The 20,536-nt window shown below is 42.5% G+C and overlaps 1 protein-coding gene across 1 annotated transcript; it reads right to left on the bottom strand.

Annotated features, from left to right (window-relative positions):
* Nucleotides 1–10,405: 10,405 nt before the first annotated feature.
* On the bottom strand, nucleotides 10,406–19,547 carry psmd4a (proteasome 26S subunit ubiquitin receptor, non-ATPase 4a). Its single transcript, XM_080836527.1, has 10 exons — nucleotides 19,486–19,547; nucleotides 18,532–18,672; nucleotides 18,193–18,307; nucleotides 17,745–17,831; nucleotides 17,533–17,601; nucleotides 13,015–13,230; nucleotides 12,448–12,556; nucleotides 12,004–12,132; nucleotides 11,433–11,482; nucleotides 10,406–11,027 (listed from the first exon to the last, which is right to left on the bottom strand). The coding sequence occupies exons 1-10, from the start codon at nucleotides 19,509–19,511 to the stop codon at nucleotides 10,857–10,859; spliced, it is 1,113 nt and encodes a 370-aa protein (XP_080692653.1). The 5' UTR covers nucleotides 19,512–19,547; the 3' UTR covers nucleotides 10,406–10,856.
* Nucleotides 19,548–20,536: the final 989 nt, after the last annotated feature.

The following is a 20,536-nucleotide window of genomic DNA, read 5'->3' as shown; positions in this document are numbered from 1 at the left end:
ACTGCAATTACTGTTTTTTTTTTTTTTTTTTGTGTGTTCAGAGGACAGCGTTGGACAGCACATCTTTGGCTAACGAAACATATGTTGCTATAGATGCAAGTGAAAGAGTTCCCAACAAGGATGAAACACCAACAGCCTCAAACCTCCCATCTCAAGAAGGGGTTGTTTGGAGGCAGCTGCAACAAGGTGACTCCCCTGAAGTTGCTTCAGAAAGCACTGAGTACCCAGTTGCATCATATCCATCAGTGTTCTGCCAGATGAAGGAAGAAAAGACTGAGGCTAGTTCTTTGGATGATGGAGGAACTATAGAGGAAGAGGAACAGAGGAAAAGCAGAAACGTGTCCGTTATGCAACAAACAGTCGCTGCAGAACAACACAAGGGGGACCTATCCAAGGACGGCTGTCGCCAAAGCTCTGAACTTGCGGTAGGTCATCAACAAAGGCATTTTGCAGTGTTCAATTTGAAGTGGTCTCTCTTTCATTAATTAGTTATTACAATGTTATGTGGTGTTGTAGCCTGAAAATAGATATTTACATTCCATTTACATGTATTTATTTGGCAGAAGCTTTTATCCAAAGCGACATACAAGCAAGACATGAAAGAAATGACATGGTTGCTAACTGTATGCTTCTGTTCTGTAGCGGGAGGAATCAGTAACAAGCAACTTGGCCAATGGACCATCACCAAACCTAGAAACACTGAACACAACTCAGAAGGGTCTTTTGTCACTGGATGAACCTCATGCATCAGACCCATGCTCTTCAGGACAAAAACACTATACTATGATGTTGCCAGTGCCAGGTGCTTCCATGACTTATAGAGAAGGGCAACCTGAGAGAACAGTAGAATCTGGGCATAACAGTGCCATGACTTCAAGGGAACAAGGTTGGTCAGCTGTTACGTTTTTTCCCTTCAGTTCTGAGTTCTCATTGGAACCCTTTGCCTCACAGCAGTGTGATGCAAACCCCGAATGTAAAAACCTCAGTGTGCCATCAGTAAAAGAAATGTCAGTGTCTAATAGAGAATCACCTACTACCAGATCTGACGAGAAGAGGTTACTCATGGCTGATCAGCATTTCTTGAAAGAATGTGGAGAGGTAAACAGGCTTGATATGCAAGGTCAGGGCAGCACAGAGGTTATGCAGCAGCCAACTTTGGCTTTGGCAGGAATGGACAGTGTGAAAGATAGAGATAGTACACAATTAGGTATGGGGCTTGTTGTAACACTGAAGAAACCAAAACGGAAAGTTGGACGGCCGTTGAAGAAAAAAACCCTCTTAAAGATGGCAAAACTTCTAAACATAGCTCAAGAATGGGGGGGGGACACTAAAGATACACATCATGTAAATGAGGCTACTGATGTTGGTCTAACACACTTGGGGCAGAATGACATGCAAAGACAGAATGCCCACCTTGACTTCCCAATTGAGGAAAGCCTTCCATGCAACCTTAGTATATCTCCACTACCTAAAAGCCACATTCAAGTCCCAAAAGTGAATTCATCTAAGTCTTTGAAAGCTCAATTTAGAAATTCCAGCCGTCATGTAGACTGTAGGAGACGCCCCCAAAAACATGGACAGGCTGCACGACGTAAAGCTAAATCTAAGAAAGCGTCATGCAAACAGGAAGAAACTCAAGAATCATCAATTTTTAGTGTTCCTAAAGATCCCCAGGTGGCACCAGAAATTGAGCTGGCTCAAGAGACCAGTCAGTCAGCATCTCGCCGCCCAAAAAGCACCAAAAAAACACTGAAGAGAAAAACAAACATGAATATAGAAGAGTGCAAAGAGGACAGCCTGGAGCAACCCACTGGTAGCCAAAGCAGTGGGGGGACATTACTGCAGAAACCAGTACACCTGCCAGCAGTAGATGACGCTGCTGCCAAACAACAGTCCTCTAAACCACTTAGGAATGCCAAGAAAAGCCAAGTAAACCGCAACAGAAGATATCTGCCAAGTAAACCGCAACAGAAGATACCTGCCAAGTCTTGGAAGGCCGGTCTTCTGGCAAGTCTTCCACAACACAGTGCAGACCCACAGATTATCTCCCCACAGAAGGAGATTGAAAATACGATTGTAATAGAAGAGAAAACTAAAAGAGCAAAAAAACGAAGCCGAAGAAGGGCCCCTCCAAAGGGAAAAAATACTGCAAAGGGTTTTAGAACTGATGCACTGAATGAACCACAATTGCCATGTGAGGATATGGATGCAAATGAGTTGAATATCATGACACATAAAGACACAAATCACAGTGTAGTAAGTACTTCTGATGTACATGAAGCTGAATGTATTGATACTGGTTTAGAGAGGCTTAGTGTTCCTATGGAAACTCAAGCCAGTGCAAAGGACCTGAGCAAACAGGGTAGAGGTCCAAAGAGGAAAGGAAACTCCAAGGTGAAGAGGAAAGTAACATCTGAAGGAAGTGCAGAGCAGAATAACCCGTATGTCCCAGATTCTATGATCGATAAAACTGTGCTCCCTGAAACACACGGTTCTCCGAAGCTGTCCAAACAAGCACCAAAACAGAATACTAAGAAACCATCTAAAAAGAAGAAGGCTGTTGAAGACAAAGGACAAGATGGCATGGCACAGATAGACTCTTACGACCCACCACTCAAAAAAGATGCCTTGTGTTGCAAAGAACAAATTGGTCAGAGTCTAACCATTACACAGCCCCCATTGAGGGAAAAGAAAGCAAGAAAGCGGAAAGCAGCAGATTATGGAGAAAATGGCTTGAATCTGAATAACAACAGTGTAGAGCAGATACCCAACCCGGATACCTTCACATTCAATGAATTAAACCATTCCATTCCACAACTTAAATCAGTCAAACTGGAGTCTAACATTGAGCCCACACCAATAATACATGGAAGCAATCATCCCAAAAAAGCTTTGAAAAAGGAAAGAAAAAAGAAAGCCAAGTCCCTGGGTGCTTCACAGCCAGTTTTGACAGAGGACTTTTTGTTAAACACAGACACTGTAAACCTCACAACTCAGGTTCCTCAGTTTATTTTAATAAAACAGAGGACATCACATAAGAAAAAGTGTGATTTAAAAGAAGAGAACAAGTTGTCAGAATTCAACAACAATACAGCCTTAAAAGGCAGATGTGTCCTGTCACCACAAAAAACACAAGAAACCCCAAAAGGCAGCCGTTCCAGTAAGAAAGTTATAGTTCCCAAGGTGGAGTCTGCTTTCCAGGACATAGCATTGAATATAACGACTGCTGGAACATCCCCTAAAACCAGTACCCCAAGAAAAATTGAGGAAGAGGTGGTGGTGCCTAAAGAGGAAAATGTTGCAAATAGCAGTTTTGACTTTGCAGAGGAAGAGTTTCATGTTCCTGTCATAAAAGTAACTTCCAGGAATGACGCTTCACTTAAAAGGACAAAGCCCAAACATGTGAAGAAGTGCATGAAGAAGTGTAAAAAAGATACCAGCAGCAGGAACAAACAGGCTGCAAAAACTGCTGGAACAAAATCTAAAACACCTCCGGAAAGACTGGAAAGCTTCAGCAACTCCCTGTCAGAATTCCCTGTAATAAAGCCTGAACCTTTTGCTATGCCGCTTTCAGCCACTAAACCTGTGAAGAAACTCTCGAGCAGACGAAGAATTCTAAAATCCCCTTTGAAACAGTCAGATGTAGTACTCAGTGATGTACAGTCAGATGTAGCGCGCACTGATGTACAGTCAGATGTTGTGCTCAGTGATGAACAGTCAGATGTAGCACTCAGTGATTTACAGTCAGATGTAGCGCTCACTGATGTACAGTCAGATGTAGTACTCAGTGATGAACAGAAACTGAAAGAAAACAGCACTGGTGATAACATTGATAAGCAACATGATGGTATAAAACTGGAACAGGCACAATTTGCATTGTCTGCAGTAGACATCGGACACCTTTCCAGTTTACAACAGGGCTCTACAATACAAACAACAGGTTCCTTGGCGATGTTGAAACGAAGAGTTGGTAGACCATTCAAGAAAAAGACACTGTTAAAAATGGCTAAGATTTTTGAAATAGTTCAGGAAGATGGGTCTAGTTCTACAGAAACTTGTGGCATCACTGACTGTGTTGAAAGAATGCTTCTAAAAAACCAGCATCGGCCACCAAGAGTGAAGAAAGAAAAGGAGACCAAACGAGTCGTCACGCCTACAAGAAGGTCAATTCGAACAGTTGTTTCTGGTGGGACAGAGAGCAACCTTAATCCTCCTTCAACAATGTCCATGGACACTGATCATGAGGGGAAAACGTATTCATCATGTTCTAGTACTTTAAATAGACAGTTTTCGTCTGAAAAGTGCTCCACTAAGACATTAGCTTTAGACTCTAATAGGACTGCAGTGGATGAGACGGATCATCAGGAACCTCAGAAGGTGACTAAAGTTGAGACCACAGCTGTGATGACTCCGAAGAGAAAGAGAAAAACAAAATCATGGCATACTAAGAAAAGAAAGGTGGGGTGGAGAAAGCTCTGTCAACAGTTGGCTAGCGTTACTGCTGCACAAGAGGAAGTCCTTTTATCAAGTAATGCAGATAGTAAAAACATAGATGTTTCATGTAAGGTCTCATCTCTCCCTGTGTCATGTAAAGAGGAAGTTCAAGAGCATGCCATTTTGCACAACTCAAACACCTCAAAGGCAGTATCTAGAAAAGAGCTTCAGACCCTGGATGCCCTTTTACCTGGTTTAGAGAAAAGGTCCAAATTAAGAACATCCACATTTACACAGAAGAAGAAAGAAAGAAGATGTAGGAAAGGGGAAACAACTTTGTTTTTAGTGGAAGATGCTGCGGTCTCGTTGGAGGTTGCAGCTTTGCCATCCAACCAAGGGAGAGTTGATGCTGAACTCCTTGCAGTGCAGTCTTTAACCAAAGTGAAACAGAAGTGTGGTCAGACCTACAAAAAGAAGACCTCTGTGAAAAAGTCTAAGTTGATGGCAGTTGAGCAGACGGTATCTGAACTTACGAAATCCCAACTTCAAGCAGAAAGCTTGCATTTTCCCCAAGACGTCACAAAGGTAAAGACAGAAGAATGTGAGCAGTCAGTGGCAGTGGCACAAGCCTCAAAGTTAAGGAGGTCTTCACGTAGTTTACGTTCAGCTCCCCTCTATATAGTTGACCAGGGGCAAAGTCAACCCACACAGAATCTTGATGAGACAACACTGTCCTCCAAGTCTTTTGTTCTGGTAGCCAAAACGGAGATGCTGAGAAACGATGAAAGGGAAGTGAAAGATGATGATTTAACCCTCCCCTGTCCAAATGGTCAGCAAGCACCCCCTATGCCTGGACAGTTAAAGCGAAAGAAAATAAGGAAGGGACAGAAGCGAAAACTCAGTTCTAGAACCTCTGGAATGGTGGAATCTGCCGAGATCACAGACACAATAATTAATTCAGATGCTTCCCTCACCGTTGCCTTCAACACTTATGACTGTCAAAGTACATCTTTTGAAAGTGAAAATGTTTTGATAAAAAATGAAATGATGATAGAGGAGCCTGTGAAGGGGGAAACTAAGGCACCTGTCCGACCAAAAATTAAAAAAGGAGGCAAGGAGAAGAGGCCACAGAAGAAGACCTCATCTGACGTTGATTCAGAAATGGGGAATGTCAGCATTCATGAAAAGAATCATGATCAAGAATCAAGAAAAATTGTGAACAGCTCAGAAACCCCTCTGAGAAGATCTAGCCGAGCCTCTACAATTCACTCACCTTTTCACCGCAGTGAAGAATATACATCTGCAGCTGGTGAAACAACCTCCTCTCCTGCTCAAGACAGCCAAGCTGTTATTCAAAGCTCAGACAAAACACTTCAGCCCTCTAAAACAATCCCAGCTGTCCCTACAGAGGAACAAATGGTGTCTGCTGTTTCATCTGACACTGTTGAAATATCAGTCTCAGACATAGGTTGTGAACCTGACATAGAAACAAGAATCCCTGTAGATCCTGAGATCAACCCAACTCAAGATTCAAGTCCACCTGTGAGTAAAACAGCAGAAGCACACCTAATTGTGGAAAAGAAAAGGCGTAGAAAAAAACAGAGGCGGAAATCAAAAAGAAAAGGAACTTATAATGCTTTCCAAGTGATTGAACAACCTGTTGTCCAAAATAAAGAGGCAACTGTGATTAAAGAGGAAAATGAGAATTTTGCACACTATAGACAGTTCAATGGTTCTGAGCCTCATGGCGAAATATCGTTTGCATCAGAACCTCTGGAGGATTCTGAAGTGGAATCTCCTCCAACTGATGGAAATATTTTTGTAAAGACTGTGAATGTCTTAGTTGACTCTGGCTGTCAAACATCAGTCTCCCTGAATATGCCTTCCTCTTCTCAAGTAACAGTTCAAACAGTTGATGGATGCACACAGTATTCTGAGGATTCTGAGTGTAAAGAGCTACGAATAATATCTAAATTCCCAGCAGATCAGAATGTAAAGCAGCAATCAGCCAAAAACACAACAATGTACATTATGTGCAGGTTCTGTGGGCGTTCTTTTCGCCACATCTCTGCATACACTGTTCACCAGCGGCTTCACACGGGTGAAAGACCCTATCAGTGTCACCAGTGTGGAAAGAGGTTTGCCCAACTATCGAAATTAAAACTCCACAGGAACGTGCATAAAGTACCAGGACTCATACAGTGCCCATGCTGTAGCCAGCGATTCTCCAAAAAAGAACAACTTATATCCCATTTTAAAGTTCACCTTCCCAATGCAGGTCACATCAGTTCAGATGAGAAAAGTAGCCAGGTCTCCCACGCTAAACCTTCCACTGGCCTGGCTAATTTATCGGTGGGGGTCTTTAACTGCCCTGTGTGTGGGAAAGACCTCCCCAGTGAGAGAAAACTGCACATTCACAAGCGCACTCACAAAGGAGAGGGCCTGTCTTGCAAAGACTGTGGAAAGACCTTCAGCAAGCCATCTAGCCTGAGTGCCCATGAGCGAGTCCACTGGCCCCTCCAGCCGTATGCCTGCTCAGTCTGTGGAAAAGGTTTCAGTAAACTGCAGGTACTGAAGATCCATTCTCTTGAGCACACAGGAGCGACCCCTTTCTTCTGTTCTCATTGTGGCTACGCTTGCAATGATCTACCAAAGCTGAGGGCACATCAGGCCTCCAGGGTTTGCTCTTCAAAGGAGCAAAACGACATTGAGGGCTTCCTGGTCCAGATGGGTGTGGATGGTCAGGTGAATACACCAAGCCTTTTCAAATGCCACTTGTGCAAGAAACTTCTAAACCACTGGTGCCAGTACATCCTCCATCTGCAAACACACACAAAGGCTCACCCATATCTATGCGATACATGCGGCCAGAGTTATGAGAGGGACTCGGATGTAAGGGCTCACTGCAGAGATTGCTGCAGGTCTAGTGGTGAGGAGAAGGCCTGCAGTGGACCCTTGACTGACATTTGGAACAGTCAAGAAACAGAGGAGAGCTCTCAGATTTCTCAGGAGCCAGATTCTCCAGAACATATGAACGAGCACTGTTTGATTTTGAACGATCAGTCATTCGCCTCTCAAGACAATGCTTCATTCCGTCCAGACATGCTAGGAGAGGACCTTCCCCAGAGTAAAAGCCCACATCCAATCCCATCCTGTACAGAGGATGCGGATCCTCCCAGTCCTTGCAACTTTCGGCCACCTTCTCCTACTCGTTCTGATGTTAGCATTTTATCCTCACATCCATCTCTTGACTGCTACGTAGTATCCTCTATTCATGCCCGTACAAGGACTTCACACAAGAGGTTTGCCTGTCAACACTGTGGGCAGACATTTAGGCTGTCTAGTATTTTACACGCCCACTTGCAAACACACTTATCTGGCAACAAGTATACTTGTGGACTCTGTGGTCGTGTTTTTCAAAGGTGGCACAGGCTGTGGTTGCACCAACGCCTTCATCAAGAGAAGGGCCGATCCTTCTCATGCTCAGAGTGCAACATACAGTTTCGTTTTCTGAATTTGTACAGGGAGCATCTACTGGAACATGCGGAGCACAGACCTTATGCCTGTCCACTGTGCCTAGAAACATTCCCTAGCGAAGGAAGCCTCAACACTCACCAGTGCGAGATTCACAGGCCCTATCGAACACTAAAATGCGAAGTTTGCGGGAAGGGTTTCTCTAGTTTGAGAAACTGGGTGAAACACAGTCTGCTTCACAATGGTCGCAGTTCCCACAGTTGCCTCCTGTGCAATCAGTCATTCACCAACAACCGTGCCCTGCAGGATCACTTGAAGTCCCACAACAACAACCTCCGCTTCCCAGCATCTGAAATTCCATCAGAGCCTCTTCTGTTTCCGCATCAGTGCTGGATGTGTAATGCCAGCTTTTCAACTGGAGAGCTGCTTTATGCTCATCAGATATGCCATGCTGTCGGGGGGAAGCCTCCAGCTAGGCCAAGGGCTGCCCCTATTGGCCACAGTACCACCGATGGTGTCATAAGGACAATGCCCCCACCCAGTGTTCCGGAGCCTCCTTCTGTTCCAGGACCAGCTACGCCAGAACAAGTTCCGGTTCCGGAGATCAGAGACGAATGCCTGTTTGTCTACTACCATCCTGACAGCCTCTATGTAGTACCAGACCCCTCACCACCACCGCCTCGTCATCCCCACTCCGTTTCATGGTCCGGTGGTCTGTCTTCATCCCAAGCTACAAACCTCACCTCATCACAGCAGGTTATTGCCCTGGATGAGGAGGTTAACCTCGGAGACACCGCAGACACCAGCCAAAGTGCTCCTGGCACCAGACAAACCATTCCCAACTCCAATCCAATTGAAGATGGAAATCTACCTCAAACCAGTAGCCAACAAAGCATTAATAAGTTGTCAGGGTCAACCTCATCCCCAACCCCAGCAGGTTCTTCTGCTAGTAGTCTTCGAGACGAACCGACTCTTAGCCTCCAGGTCCAACACACACTCCCTCCCAGACACAAGTCCAAAGATGCTGGCAAAAGTTTCTCAATCACTGTTAAACTACAGGACACAAGGGGCTTTGAATGTGCTGATTGCAATATATCCCTTTCCAGTGTCACACAACTACATAAACATTACCTAAAACATGCTAAAGGGGTGCATGGAAAAATATACATTTAAATTGTAATAGTTACATTAATTTGACAGGTTGATTTCATTGTAGTGCCTATAACAGACTTATTTCTGAATACCTCAGGTAGCAGTACCATCGCTTATCACATTTAACAGCCTATTGAACTAAGTATCAATAACGAATGTTTTTTATGAGTGTTTAAGATGATCATGATAAATGCAGTATAAGCCTTTGCAGTGTTTTCCTTGATCTGCAAATGCTCTTTATCTGTTACAGAATATCTGGAATTGTGAATGTTGTAATACTACGCAAAGATATTTTTTTTATCGGTGGCTTCACATTTGCCTTCATAACATGTCTACACTGTAATAACGTTTGTCAAGTCCGTGTTTTTTTTTTATCTTGTATTAAGGCGTTGTGCCTTTTAAAAATACTGCCTCGAGAAAATAGAATCTATAATTCATCTCTTCTCCCCATTGTGGTTGCTGCTCTTGCAACAGATGTAATACGCATTTAGGTTGTATCATTCATATGTAAATATCTGTGATGTCACTACTTTTTTCTTAAATTACTGTAGACATTGCATGTACTGTAAACTGTATATTTGATTCCTACAAGCTGCATTGAGAAGTGTCTTTTTCTTATACCTTGTATACAGCGGACTGTACCGTAGAAGTAGCATTTCCATTTATGGCCGCTTTTTTTTTCATGTCAATTACAATGGGAAAAAAAATGAATGTTTAAAAGTGCAATGGACATTTCAGTTAAATGTAAGACTTCATCTGAAATGCACATACATAATTTACCTGTCAACAAATATGAAACACACAACTGTTACTGATACATTTACATCTAGTCTATATATTTTCTTGTCACTTCGTCGACTTTAAAAATATTTTATAAATAAAATGTAAAATAGTAACTCTTTGTTGTATTTGAAACATGCTCCATCAGTTACCATGTCTGGCATCATCATTCTCTCAAGTCTCCCCATAACACCTCCTGAGGCACTTTATACCATATCATATCAGACCACAAGGAAGAGAACCTGACTGATTTCCCTTTGTGTCCTGACTGAAAAAAATAAGTCTGACACTAAAAAGCCTTTGCAGGATGGGCCATGGTCTTAATTTCGTTTACCACATGTCTTTTGAATCTGGATGGTTCTTATCGGTCAGGCTAATGTACCACACAAAGAGGATGGTGCCACTGCACTTTGTTCTCAGGACTGGGGTAATCATAATGGTGTGTAATGTTAGTGGTTAATCTTTTATTTATTAATTTAGAGTAAAATATCTAGGAAAAACTAAGTAAAGTCAAGACAACTAAATTTTAACAAATGTAACCAATCAGGCAGAAGACAACATAACCTTCAGTTCAACTCCTCTTTATTTGCAATAGTAAAAAAAAAAAAAAAAAAATCAAAACAAAACAAAACAGTTGAGGCTACACTACATTTTAGGCATATCTGATGCATAAGCAATATCAGTTCGTTAGCAAGAGAGAAGGGAAAATGAATGGAAAATACTTTTTATATTAACGTTTTTTTATTTGTATTTCTTTTTCTTATTTATGTTTTTATTATTATTGTAAGTTACCACACAGTCATCCCTCTCCTTGTCGTTTCTGTTTATCCGTCTGTGAGTCTGGTTATTTATGGTTCTGTCCATTTCTGCATACTGTTTAGTCTGTATGAACACGTTTGTCTTCGCTTGTCTCATTGAGTCCCGTCATCCCGTTCGGTCTTGTGTCCTCTCGTCGCTGTTGAAAAGTCTGTGGGTCAGCCGTTCAAATTCTCCGTCAAGTCAATTGTGTGCGTCCATCATTTCTTCTTCTCGTCCTTCTTCCCCTCGGGCGGTTTGGACCCGGTCTGGGAGGCCAGGGAGCCCATGGCATTTCGGATGGCCTCGTTGTTAGGGTCCACTCCAGGCAGGTTCTCCAGAACACTCTGGAGGAACTCTGGGTCCTGCATCACATCGTAGTCCTCCTCCTCCTGCAACAAGAGTGGCCCAATTAGCAACAGCAGTTCACATGTGTAACACTGTAACTATTTTAAAGACAATAATGGAACGGAAAAAGAAAAGCAGCTGGAAAGAGAAGAGAATACTGAAAAGGTGTAATATGTCAGGCACTTAAAAGTATGCACTCGGCAATCTGTGACAAAGATGCATATGTAATAACATAATTAAAACGGTTATTCTACCACTGGGTTAGAAGGAAAAAAAACCTGCATAAACTGTTAAATGTTAACTGTGTGAAGCATTAACTGCTAAATGTTAACTGTGTGACGCTCCACTGTCTATGCTGCAAACCCTGAGTGCAGAGGGTGCTGATGTGAAGTCAGTCAACATGAGACATGAAGCAGAGAGGGCACACGGATCGTCTTTCACTGCAGTACCTTAGCGGCGTCCATGGGAGCGCTTGTGTCCATCGCTGACTCGCCAAACTCTGTTCAGAGACGACACGTTACCCAAGGAGAGAGAACCATGAGGGTTATGTTATTAGGAAGGGGTCATCACAAGAGTGCATGGAGACGATTTTAAGGTTATAAGCATGTTGGTGGGTGGGTGGATGTGTGTGTGTGTACATGTATACCCAAGCGTTGGACATCTGGATGATAATATGACAGTATATCTGTAATCATGTGAGCTGTGTATAATTATGTATAGTTGAGAGTACTTTACTCTGATAAGGCGATGGTCTGGTATACACCAGCGTAAGTCTGCTAGTTCAGATAGGAGCAGGACTTAGTGTGTGTGTAACTCTTAAATGCCGCTCAATAAAGGGTACATCTGCACATGTTAGCTGTGTATGTGTGAAAAGACAAACTTGTGAGTGTGTCATAAACCCCCCCTTTCCAGGGATATCTGCACGTTGTAGCCCAGAGACAGGTTAAATGAATGCAAATTGTCTTTTGTCAGTGTGTGTGTGTGTGTGTGAGAAAGAGCGAGTGAGAGACAGACACAAACCTCCCCCAGCCAGGGACATCTGCATGGCGTAGGCGATCTGCTCCTCTTCAGTCATGCTACTGATGTCTGGCATAGCCGCCACTCCTGTCTCAGGCTGGGACATCTTCAACAGGGCTTCCTCTGCTGACTCTATATATACACACACACACACACACACACACACACACACAAAGAGATATCAAACAAACACCAGGGCCAGCACAAGACAACAGGTGGGCCTGGTGAAAGAATACCTCACTAAACTTTTCTATTTGTATCCTGTGACTGCTTACACGGATCCCTGATTACTACAATAGTGTAAACTGGAGAAGGACACAAGACAGGTGAACAGTATGGATACAGACAGACAAAGAAGAGTCGTGGGAAAGGGCCACTTATCAGAGTAACACAAGCACATGTGGGGAGCAGTGTCCTGTTAGACCTGGGAGGTGTGTGGTCTCTTACCATCTGTGGTGGGGGTGGGAACGCCTGCTTCAGCTGCTGATGTTACAGCTACCCTGCGAGCCTCTTCCTCCTGCCGCTGCCTCTGCTCCTCCATGGACACACGCAGAGCCTGGGGATGGAGGGGGAGAGAGAGAGAGAGAGAAGGAGGGAGAGAGAGAACTTTCATAAGCAACACCCAAACTCTCACAAAAGGTGGAAGAAGAGCAGCACACACAAAGAAATGCCAAAGTGCATGTTCCTCTGTTACCCTTCACAGTTGAGCTGGCACTGAACGGTGTTCACTTTCTCTTTCATAAACAAAAGCCAGACACTCAGACGTTCCAAATTACCAAACACATCAACAGTATTCTTGCACTGGTGAATCCGTGTCTGCAATGCAAGGGACAGTGATAGAATTACTTTTTTTCCCACTGCTCTGAAATAGGGAGCCCAATGTGTTAGTGAAAACTCCAGTGCCATTTTAATCAGTGACTGTAAATGGTACTGGATCACTGCACTCCTTGTAAGGCAGCCGCTCCTTCTTTCTCCGCCTAATCTCTGACCTTCTGACCCCTAGAAGACACTCACCAGGGCCAGCTCGGGGTCTGCGCTAGGGTCCACCCCAAACTCGAAGTCGCTGGCCCCCAGGCCCATCATGGTGCCGCCCTCACCGGCCAGGATGGGGGAGGAGAGCAGTGCGTCGGCCAGGCTGGGGCCCGGGGGCACTGTCACCAGGTGAGACCCGGTGCCCTCCTTCCCGTTCAGCGTGTTGATAAAGGTCGTCAGCTTCTCAGTGTTCACCTCCTAAAAGACAGGGAAAGGGTAGGATTTAGGGTTACATACAGGAAGAACAATTAATATTATTAAAGCAAGGCACAAACAAACCCAGGTACAGAACACTAAACCAGAAACATATCTAACTAGTCTTGTGCCTAGTCTTCAGCCATGTCCTAAAACAGGCAGTAGAAGTGACTTATACAGGAAGTCTGAAAATGATAAGGAATCAGTAGGGCCTTATACATGTGCCACTGAGATCAGATCAGTTTATCGTATCGTATTCGTGTGTAGGTGTGAAGATTTTCAAGGGAAACGGCTCTTGTCGTTACCTGTATACATGTGCAAAATGTGAAGCTGTTACATTGCCTCGGGCATGCGCAAAGACCACGGAGATGTGCTCCCACCTGGTTTGTTTACTAACAACATCAACGTGGATCCGCATCGGGCACAGGCAGTGTAGTGGCTTAAAGTTCCCTTCTTTCTATCAGCATATAGTTCTTAATATTTTCTTTGAATAACCACTCTCAGATGGAAAGAAAACGAGTCTACGCGTGGATGTGTTTCAACAACGGTAGAAAACTGTGTTTGCTCCGTCTTTTACTGGACTCATAATTATATGACAGTGGTATTAGTTACAGTTGAGACACCCGAAATAACTTGCATGCGCAGCATTCCTGAGGCGTGATTTTTAGTTTGCACATGAATACTAACGTCTTCTTTGATCCCAGGAAATTTGAGCACATAACCCATCTCCCTTACGGAGATATTGGCGAACGTTGTTTAACCTACTTCATTGCAAACGTCTAGTTTTTCAAACGTGTCTAGTTTTTGTGCAGTAGTGAATAGAGTCTCAGTCTACTACACCATACATAGCATATCATGTTTGTAGAAAATGATTAAGGTGCAACAAATGCCAATAAGCATATTTAAATTAAATGATTCACATTGCAAGCAAAATGGTGCGGCTGGAGCACAGGGAGGGACAACGGTGACGCAGTTTGGATGTAGCGACAAACATTTACAGGTGCATCTCAATAAATTAGAATATCATCAAAAAGTTGATTTATTTCAGTAATTCTATTCAAAAAGTGAAACTCATATATTATATAGATTGTGTACACACAGACTGATCTATTTCAAGTGTTTGTTTCTTTTAATTTTGATTATTATAACTGACAGCTAATGAAAACCCAAAATTCAGTATCTCAGAAAATTAGAATATTGTGAAAAAGCTCAATATTGAAGACTCATGGTGTCACACTCTAATCATCTAATTAACTCAAAACACCGGCAAAGACTTCCTGAGCCTTTAAATGGTCTCTCAGTCTAGTTCAGTAGGCTACACAATCATGGGGAAGACTGCTGACTTGACAGTTGTCCAGAAGACGATCATTGACAACCTGCACAAGGAGGGTAAGACACAAAAGGTAATTGCTAAAGAAGCTGGCTGTTCACAGAGTGCTGTATCCAAGAACATTAATGGGAAGTTGAATGGAAGGAAAAAATGTGGTAGAAAAAGGTGCACAAGCAACAGGGATAACCGCAGCCTTGAGAGGATTGTGAAACAAAGCCCATTCAAGGGAGATTCACAAGGAGTGGACTGCAGCTGGAGTCAGTGCTTCAAGAGCCTACACACACAGACGTATCCAGGACATGGGCTTCAACTGTCACATTCCTGTGTCAAGCCACTCTTGAACCGGAGACGTCAGAGGCGTCTCACCTGGGCTATGGACAAAAAGGACTGCACAGTTGGTCAGTGGTCCAAAGTTCTCTTTTCAGATGAAAGTACATTTTGCATTTCATTTGGAAATCAAGGTCCCAGAGTCTGGAGGAAGAGAGGAGAGGCACAGGATCCAAGTTGCTTGAGGTCCAGTGTAAAGTTTCCACAGTGAATGATGGTTTGGGGTGCCATGTCATTTGCTGGTGTTAGTCCATTGTGTTTTCTCAGGTCCAAGGTCAGCACAGCCGTCTGTTTTAGAGCACTTCATGCTTCCCTCTGCTGACCATCCTATGGAGATGCGGATTTCATTTTCCATCAGGACTTGGCGCCTGCACCCACTTCCAAAGGTCCCAGTACCTGGTTTAAGGACCATGGTATCCCTGTGCTTGATTGGCCAGCAAACTCGCCTGACCTAAAACCCATAGATTCTATAGGGTATTGTGAAAAGGAAGATGCAAGACAATAGACCCAACAACGCAGAAGAGCTGAAGGCCACTATAAGAGCAACATGGTCTTCCATAACACCTCAGTAGTGCCACAGACTGATTGCCTTCATGCGACGCCGCATTGCTTCAGTAATTCATGCAAAGGGAGCCCAGACCAAGTATTGAGTGCTGTACATGTTCATACTTTTCACTAGTCCAACATTTCTGTGTTAAAAATCCTTTTTTCTATTGGTCTTCAGTAATATTCTAATTTTCTGAGATACTGAATTTGAAGTTTTCATTAGCTGTTGGTTATAATCATCAAATTTAAAAGAAATAATCACAAAAAATATATCAGTCTGTGTGTAATGAACCTATTTAAAAAAATGAGTTTCACTTTCTGAATAGAATTACTGAAATAAATCAACTTTTTGATGATATTCTAATATATTGAGATGCACCTGTATGTGCTGTAACAAACAGTGTTAACCAGTATGTGAGTAACGTGGCTTTTATTAAAACATAGCGTGTGTAATGTGTAGCTATTTCATTCCGTTATTAACCTTTCCGGCTGTCTGTATTACTAGCCAGCAGCAGACGTAAAGGAAAGGGAGCATTTTACTCCCCGGCAATCTCTCTACTAACTTCCATATAGACGCGGGATCAGCAGAGGAAAATCTACTTTCCTTTTGGGAGAAACCAGGCCAGTCGTTCCCACGACTACAGCACCTTGCAAAATGAATTATATGCGTTCCAGCAACAGGTGCTGCGAGTGAGCGCTCCTTCAGTGCAGCAGGGCGCGTTATAGAAGCCAGGTGCTCTCGCCTGAATCCTGACACTGTAGATGCTATTTTATTCCTGCATAGTGCTAAGACAAATTCTAAATAGAACGAAGGTTAGGCATGTCAGCAGAGGTATATTTTGGTTACATTAGGATGGCTACGTTTATAGCTTGCGTTTTGGGCGCACCACAATGCCAAGAAGTTTGTCGCGACTGTAATGGCATATTTCATTGTGGGGGTGATTGATAGCTTAAGGCTTACGAGACACGGTGTTTTCCAATGTTTTACTGAGTCCTCTCTGTCTCCATCACACACACACACACACACACACACACACACACTAACGGAAGCAAAAAAGGTTTAAATTAAGTGACATCCCTCAAATGTCGCGTCTCCCGCAAACCTGCAAGCTATGAGTCAGCTGTCAGTATTGGAAGAAGCCTTAACGTCTCGAAGATGAAACTTCCTGGGTTATTTTTGTTTCGTTAGGCTATTAGTTATATTTTAAAACAGCCAGTCACATTGTAGCCTACCACTCATGGAATAAGGAATTTCAAAGAGATGATGGAGTGAACTTTCTAGCCTCTAACTTTCTAGCCTCCTGTCACCGTCTCCCCACGCACGGCCTCCCCCATGACACATCGGCCTGATTTGACACGCCCTTTTCTAAGCCGAACGAACGTGGTAAACCACCTCTCTCGAAAGCTTCAGACGATCGGCGGAAAAACTAACGGTTTACATCTAGACCCCTTATACATGAGGCAATTGTAACACGTTCGCGAGTTTCTATCGTGGTAGACGCGATGTAACAGCTTTACATTGACGCATGTATAAGGGGCTAGTAGTTCCAAAGCAGCAACACATCAAACACAATGGCTACGTCATTCATTGGTAAGTAATAAGGTAAGTAATATTTCCTATCAATAATTGCACAAAGCAGCCATCACTGGAGCATATCTGAGCCTGATAGGAGCTGCATTCTATGTAAAGGATAATGGACAATAAACAATATGGTGTTCGGGTAGCAGAACATGATGCACGTCTGTTGTGGTAATAGAGTTAAGCCTCGAAGTGCATTATTTTCTGTAGCGATGCACCGACAAAGATACCAGTATTGGGCCAATCCTGTGCTCATATACTCTTACTCAGTTGGATATAGAATCCTAATATGCAACTTATATTTATATTTTTATATTCTTTGTAATGAGTGCATCTATAGCAAATATAGCTATGTTGCTACTCTGTGTACTTTTGTCGGTCCATTTATTTTTCACTCTACCACAAACCAGCAGTTAATTTAAACTCCACATAGATGTGCACAAATCAAAAGTTAATTGACGTTCTAAACTATGATATATAAACACGGTATTGATCAGGAACAATAAGGGAAGCCATCTCTCACCTCCTCACCAAAGTTCACCACATCCACATTCACTTTCTCTTTCTTCAAACGCTTTGCAAGTTTGACAAGCTGAACAGGATAAAAAAAAAAAGAAAGAAAAACATTAAATAAGCAAAGATTTCAAAACCTATATGTCAAGTTGTACATGACCAATAAGAAACTGTATACAAAATTGGGGAAAACAAACAAAAAGAAAAAGATGAAATTCTTACGTCTTTCTCGCTATCCTCCACTGGGCTGCCCACAAAAGCGATGATTCTCACCTTGTGGTTTTTCCCCTGTCTGTGCTTCAGGGCCAACTGCATAAGATCAGAAACAGACACTAGTAGTTTTAAACAACGATGTTGTAATCCCAGATCTGTGAGGGTTTTGAATGAGTGCAGAATTGTTAATAGTTCCTGATTTCTCTTGGCTAACCCTTAAAGCATGAAAAGGGCTTATGACTAAATAACTGACCCCAGGTGTTCCATCAGGTATTTAAGTATGAATCCGTGTGTTTTTTTATGATTTGTATTATGAATATATCGCAGGTGCTTGTCCCCCTGTGATTGTGATACCAGAAAAAGATAAATAACTCTGCACAATTATGTAAAACCATATAAAAAGTGTATCATAAGCAGAGACAAAGAGCTGCATAAAATAAAGATTGTGTACACTTACATGAGCCACTCTGATGCCAGTACCGAAGCAGATTTTCCCTTTAGGCTGGACAGCATGCAGTTTGGAGAGGATGCGACCAGAGTCTGGGGTGAGAGTGGTCAGCACCTCACAGTTACTGGAGAGAGAAATATGAGCGGAGAGAAAATGAATGATTCCCTGACAATTAAGCTCTGTTGAACTAAACATGGCACAGTTTTGAAGTCAAAACTGCCTCAATTATTAATTAAATACATTTGGATCTATCCATTAGAACAACATCGTTTTGCATATATTGCATATATTCAAACATGACATAATTCTTTCACACACGGTCTCATACGAACTCACGGCTACACTTACTTAGACATTGTGATGAGCCCCACGTTGTTCTCTGGATTGCTGCGAGTCTTGGAGTGGCAAACAATGTTGACGGCATCCTGTTGTGCCTGCAGTCTTGTGGGCAAGAAGTCTCCATTCCTCATGTATTCGCTGTTGTCCACACTAGACAACATATGTCCAATGTTATTCTTAACTGACAGTTCTTGACTGACTAGCAGTAGCTGACTAGCAGTTCTTACCAAAACATGATCATCGTACATTACAGATTCCTATGGTGACTGCGTAGCTTTAAAATAATGACACCTGAACAGATCATACTTCGACTTGTTAAAATGATATCATGTTTACCAAAATGTTAAATCTCCTTGCCCCCGATAACCTGCGAACCTACGGTTACAGCCAACACTGTAACTGGTCAGACACTTTGCGATCCAGAGACAAAGGTATGACAGCTGTCATTTTGGCTTAAAAGTTGGCAAGCTAGCGCGGCTAACTAACCCAGCCAACATAACGAACACTGTGGAAGCTTCGTTGTCCCACTACTGGGGTCATTGCTACAAACGTCATTTACAATCGTATTTTGCTTCACTTTACCTCGAAAGAGGGCAGTGTATATTTTCAGTAAATATGAAGCGTGTTTCAATTCCATTATCTATGTCCATGACACTGATTAAAAATATTTAGAGATGTACATTACGTCAACTTAAATGTCTTCCATGTAGCTACAAAGCTTTTGTAAACATTAGATGGTTCATTTAGCTGGCTAGCTAGCGACAGCTATCGCTAGCTAGCTTGCTAATGACTCAGGAAAACGCCATGTATAAGAATCGGTCCTTGTGTCGCTTACAATACACAAATACAAAATCTGTACAGACATACACTTCAAACACAAACGCCCCCTAGTTTAATATATAAATGTTCTGAGGAAAAGCCAACATTTACACAACAAATAAAGTAAATGTGTTCACTCCTTACCAGACCATAGTACTTTCAAGCCCCATCTTGAAAACTTCTCGTTGATTATGGAGGAAGGTAGACGTTGATTGGTCAACAGAGGTTCTGAATAAACAACTTTCTAACAGAGGACTGGGTTGGTCAGCTGGACTTCTTCTACAGATTTTTTTCGGTTGCACTCATTACCTATTTGTATGGTGCCGCCCTGTGGTCACATTATTGCCAAAACTCAGAAACGACACACGACGACGCCCTAATGGACAGATTTTTGCTTTAAAATATTAAATCCCCATGTCAAAATGATGCACCGAAGGATGGCAGCATCGACATTTTCATTACTCAAGGATGCCATGTTTATGATATTCTGTTATTTATTAATAAAGGTTTTACAATGACTAATACCTTAATTATTGACTCAGTTTAGTCGTTACATACTTTTTGTGCACAATTTGGACCCTTATTTATTTTTTTGGGCAACAAGCTATTAAATTAGATTTAGTTCATGGGTGTCAAGACTTTGCTGAAATGATGGCCCTTTGTTTAAAAGATGAGCTACAGCATTTTCAAAAGAAAACCCATTTATTAATCAAAATCAATCACATTTCAAACATATACAGTGCCACTTTAAAGTATGTGAACCCCTTGAGCACTTAAGAGTTTTCTGTTGTTTTACCATGATTTTTCATTATTTTCATCACCAATTTTCCATAGATGAAATGTCAGGTTTATGTTTACCATTTGCTTTACTTGTTTGGAGGAAATTGTTTGAGTAGCCAAAAAACTACATGTAACATGGAATTAGTCCATTTCAAAAGTAAGTGAACCCCCAGCTGAATTGGTAAAGTCAAGCAGGTAACAGATTCGGTGAAACTTATTTGGGTGGTTAATTAGTCAATTAAGCAAACCGATCAACTGAGACATCCTTAGGAAAAGGTTTGGGCAACACAGATTAAAAGAGAGAGGAAACCAACCAAACTACTGTAGTGCCAAGGTGTACCATCTCCAAAAGATTCCAGCTCCATCCATCCATCCAAGACAAATCATTTAGAAATGGAGGGCATTCAAAATGACC

Source organism: Sprattus sprattus (assembly GCF_963457725.1).
Source record: "Sprattus sprattus genome assembly, chromosome: 4".
NCBI classification, from domain to species: Eukaryota; Metazoa; Chordata; class Actinopteri; order Clupeiformes; family Clupeidae; genus Sprattus; species Sprattus sprattus.
Note: the sequence above shows the minus strand (reverse complement) of the source record. Positions and strands in the feature narration are given on the sequence as shown.